The sequence below is a fragment of the Charadrius vociferus genome, unplaced genomic scaffold (genome assembly GCF_000708025.1).
Source record: "Charadrius vociferus isolate BGI_N301 unplaced genomic scaffold, ASM70802v2 scaffold714, whole genome shotgun sequence".
In the NCBI taxonomy this organism is placed as follows: Eukaryota; Metazoa; Chordata; class Aves; order Charadriiformes; family Charadriidae; genus Charadrius; species Charadrius vociferus.
Genome location: NW_009647836.1, coordinates 125784 through 130254, shown reverse-complemented (window position 1 = coordinate 130254; position 4471 = coordinate 125784). Strand labels below are relative to the sequence as shown.

The 4471-nt window shown below is 54.5% G+C and overlaps 1 protein-coding gene across 1 annotated transcript in view; it reads left to right on the top strand.

Moving 5' to 3' along the window:
- The window catches only part of IRF8 (interferon regulatory factor 8), a 6514-nt gene extending 2447 nt beyond the window's left edge, over window positions 1-4067 (top strand). The window contains exons 3-8 of the mRNA XM_009882801.1: window positions 371-459; window positions 961-1072; window positions 1420-1467; window positions 1968-2354; window positions 2681-2796; window positions 3891-4067. Coding sequence (XP_009881103.1) covers window positions 371-459; window positions 961-1072; window positions 1420-1467; window positions 1968-2354; window positions 2681-2796; window positions 3891-4067 — 929 coding nt within the window. The remainder of the gene's footprint in view (window positions 1-370; window positions 460-960; window positions 1073-1419; window positions 1468-1967; window positions 2355-2680; window positions 2797-3890) is intronic.
- The last annotated feature ends 404 nt before the right edge of the window (window positions 4068-4471 follow it).

Sequence of the window (4471 nt, the reverse complement as noted above, 5' to 3'; positions counted from 1 at the left end):
GGCGGAAAAAAGGAGAAGCAGCAGCAGCCGCCCCGGTCTCTGGGGTGCTCAGAAAAAAAAACAACAAACCAGTCCTCTGCTCTAGCTCTGTCTCTGCTACCGCTCAGATTTTTGATTCGCCTTGTTCCTGGTCACCGTGCATTGGGACAATGGGTTGCAAACTGGGTTTTGGCGCTGAAAAGCAGCTCTTGGTGGAGCTGGAGGGGGCTGTGAGCTTCCCCCCCACCACCCCAGAGGTGCTGTTACATGGCTCTGCTGTGGTTCTCAGTTTCATAACTTTCACGGGGTGAAGCGTTTCTAGAACCCGGCGGAGAGGTGAGCTGCGGTGAGGGGGTGGGTGTGCTCACTGCATCCCGGCCTCTTCTTCCAGGCAAAGCAGGCATTGCCAACGGGAGCGGCCTCAATGACATCACGGAGATGGACTGCAGTTCCTCCGCAATCGATGACCTCATTAAAGAGGTAAGCCTTCACCGTGGCTGCAGGTCACCTTGGCTGGAGGTGGATGGAGGGCAGGAGCTGGCTAATAACGCGTTGACTTCCTAAAATTCAGTCTGCAAAGCTTTGGGAATTGGCCTGGTGAGCAACACCGTGTTCTTGCAGCTTATTCAAGCGAGCCAGCGCTGGGATGTGGTTGCTGATGAATGGCTCCTGCTTTAGATTTGCATCTGGCGAGACCTTCGCCGAGGGACAGAGACTGTTTTACAGCTTTGTTCCCCTTCTTGGCTGTGTCACCTCGGGCTGCTTCTGCTCAGTAGCTCTAGAGGGTGTTATCTGAGCATACGGCCCCGGGAATGCCAAACTTGCTCTTTGTAACCAAAAAAAAAAAATATATAAAATTCACTGGCATCCTGTTGGCACTGCCATTTGGACCTGCTCTGAGCACTGCAGGTGTCTCTGTGCCGGGCAGCGGCTGCCCAAGGCATCAAACCCGCTCTGATCTCGGTGTCTGGTCTCGCACAGCCCCCCTGCGTAGATGAATACCTGGGGATCATCAAGAGGAGCCCTTCACCCCCTCAGGAGACCTGCAGAAACCCCCTGATACCCGACTGGTGGGTGCAGCAGCCCAGCCCCGGTAAGCAGCCGACAGCATGTCCAGTCTTTAACAGGACCCAGGTTTTTCTTTGTCCAGGGCAGAAAAAAAATTACTGTACAGAAATAGATAATAGACAACAGTTGTGTTTTTTCTTCCTTATTAAGAGTGCTTAAAATACCAATTATGAACACTGGTTGGTAGCAGACACCCAAGAGTGTATTGCACATGATTAAATCCACCTGGGAATGTTTTCCATCTCCTGTGTTGGAGCTGGGAAGCCTGATGTGCCTGGGAGAGAAAACTGGGGGGGCTGGTGGAGCGGGAGAAGAAGGGATCGGTGTTTGAGAGCTGGGCACAGAGGCACAACTCTTTCTGTCTTCTCACAGCGTTGCCCCTGATGAACGGATACTCTGGCTACGAGCAGCATCATTTGGGTAAGGCACCATCAAAAACCCCTTTGGGGCTTGGCCTCGTGTGTGCGGTGGCAGAAGGTGGCTCTGACTCTGCTTCCTGCCTTGGGGGAGGCTTTGCTCTCAGCTTGGGAGGTCCTGTGCCCTCCTGAGTGTCCACAGGGTTTACATGCTGAGCAAGGACGCATCCTGCCTGTTGTCCTGCGGCTGTGGCCCTGGCATGGGGGGCTGCCCAGGGATGGTGGTATCAGCCATGCCTTTAGCATGGGGAGATCTGCCTGCAGCAAGGGAAGTGTGGAGCAAAGGCAGGAGGGAAGGGGTTCAGTGTTGGGTGCTCTTGCTGATCAGTGCTGCTACCAGGCTGAGTGCTGGAGGAGATGTCCTCTAGCGAGTAGGTCTCCTCCATCAAGTGAGACTTGCTCCCAGGAAACTTTGCTGCTGTCATGGAGCTTGGGCATCGCAGTGAAGAGCAGGCAGGGTTTGTCTTCTCCTGATGGGTGGTATATGTGCCCATTCCCTCCCAGGTTACTCCCAGATGGTCATCAACTTCTACTACAGTGGGAAGCTGGTGGGCCACATCACCACTTCGTGCACGGAGGGCTGCCGGATCTCACTCAGCCAGCCCTCCAGCCATGGCGAGAAGCTGTATGCCCCGGATGCCCTGGAGCACGTGCGTTTCCCCTCAGCTGATGTCATCCAGAATGACCGTCAGAAGCAGATCACCAGGAAACTCTTTGGGCACCTGGAGAGGGGTGTCCTGCTGCACAGCAACAGGCAGGGCATCTTCATCAAGAGGTTGTGCCAGGGCAGAGTCTTCTGGAGCGGGAACAACATGGTCTACAAGGACAGGCCCAACAAACTGGACCGGGATGAGGTGGTGAAGATCTTTGACACCAACTTGTTCTTCAGAGGTTTGTAGGAGCATTTCCCTCTTTCTCTTTATCTGCTTGGTGGGGTTGAAAGGGTGGAGCCCTTGGCCTTGGAGCACTTTGGAGTCATCACTGATGGGTTACTCAAGTGCTCTGGGTGAGTAGCTGATGCTACCAGATCTAGGAAGGAATAACCTGGTGTCTTGTGTCACTAGCAAACTCCTCCTGGTTGGAGGCTTTGCACAGCAAAGCTGCCTCCTCTTGTGCCAACAGCTTTCTTCCATGGCGGGGTGCTTGATCCTGAAGCTGTGTAGCAATGGCTGGCAGCTTGTGGCAGGCAGCCTTCAACTGCACCCCTCTCCTTGCAGAGTTGCAGCAGTACTACAACAACCAGGGCCGCTTCCCGGACGCCAGAGTCATGCTGTGCTTTGGAGAGGAGTTCCCGGATGCGGTGCCACTGCGGTGTAAGCTCATCCTTGTCCAGGTACGGAAGGCTGCCCTTTGGAGCTCTGCTGCTGAATTCCCCCCTCTTGTCCAGACCATATTGCCCTTTTTCCCCCCACAAGTAGGGCTCTAGCTTCAACCCCCTGGAGCCATGGACCACTGGGGTGCCTGAGTTGGTTGGGTGGCAGGTGTGACATGAGTATTGGCTTATCCACAGCCTCCTGAGAGGTGCTTGGGCTGTTGCTTGTCAGACTCTTATCTGTGTAGATCGTGTTTGCAAACGAAGCTCCCAAACGGCAAAAGCTCCTCTAAACAGCCAGAAAACCCGCTCTCTTCCTCCCGTTCCTGCCTTTTGGCACTGGGGCCTCTCCTGTGGGAAGAAGGGAATAAATACCTGGAATGGTTGTGTTAAGGGATGGCCTCAAGCCAAGCAGCCAACGGATGCGGTGAACAGCCATGGTGGACAGCAGTGGGGCTGGGAAACGCTTGGGAGGGTGAAGGAGAGGATGGGATGAGAGGGGCAAGGCCCATGGCTCTGGGCAGAAACGTCTCCCTAGAGAAGCTGAAGCAAGTCTGGGGGCCCAAAGCTTTGGGGCATTATATAGGGATTTTTTTTGAGCCTGCACCCAGTGTGGGACCCCCTTGGGCCAACAAGGCTGCAGCAGCAGGGGCGTGGTGTGGAGGGCACAGGGAGGGTGTTGCATCCACCCTTAGGCAAGTGGAGACACACCACGTCTGTGAGGTCCTGGAGGGGCTTTTACAAGTGCAGAGACTGGTCCTATACCTTCCTACACAACTTGCTGACCTGGTCACCTCTTCTTGCCTTGAGTGTCTTCACTAGGGGGTCACTCTGCATGTGCTGGGACATCCTGCAGTTTGTCCTCAACTCCCTATAGCTCTGCTGGGAGAGGAGCTCTTGCGACTGCTCCTTCTGTCCTAGAGGTGCTTGTGCCAATGTGGCTTGTGGAGTTGGACCTGTTGGCCTGGCTGGGTCTGTTGAGCACAACTGCTCTGCTGTGTCTCTCCTACCCCATTCCCTGCTGCCTGGGCTGGTAGGGGTGGATGGCAGCAGTGGGAGATGCCCAGAGAGGTTCCACTTCATTCAGTGTCTTTATGACTTTTCTTTTTGCGTAGGTGGAACAGCTGTGTGTAAGGCAGGTGGTGGAGGAGGCTGGGAAGACCTGCAGCAGCAGCCCCATGCTCCCCGTAGCTGATGAGACACAGCACGACCAGGTGTACAGGATCTTCCAGGACATCTGCGCAACGCACCAGCGGCCGCTCTTCAGAGAAAACCAACAGATTGCTGTCTGAGCCTCCTTCTCTGTAGACATAGCGTGGTGGTTTGGGTTGATGTAGACCCAGTTTGGTCCCGTTAGTGCCTAAATTCCCCCTTTGGAAAGTTGGTTTCTGTTCTTTGCTGTTTCCAGTCCAGAGTCTATATAAATAGAGCAGTAAAAAAAAAATCACATGAGAAAGTGGGTCGGATGCTCAGTGTCTGTCCTGCAGACACTTTACTGATGAAAAGGTACCAAGCAGGGTAGGCCATGTACTGTTGTTGTCTACAGCTCATGGCAGGGGAAGGAGGGAGCGTCTGAGCTGTGCGGGAAGGTCGGGGCTGGCAGTGCTCTGTGTTGCCTTTGTTAATGGCCAGTCAAGCAGAACCAAAAATGAACAGCTATAGTGACCTGCCCCAGCGGTCTGTGACTCGACCCTTG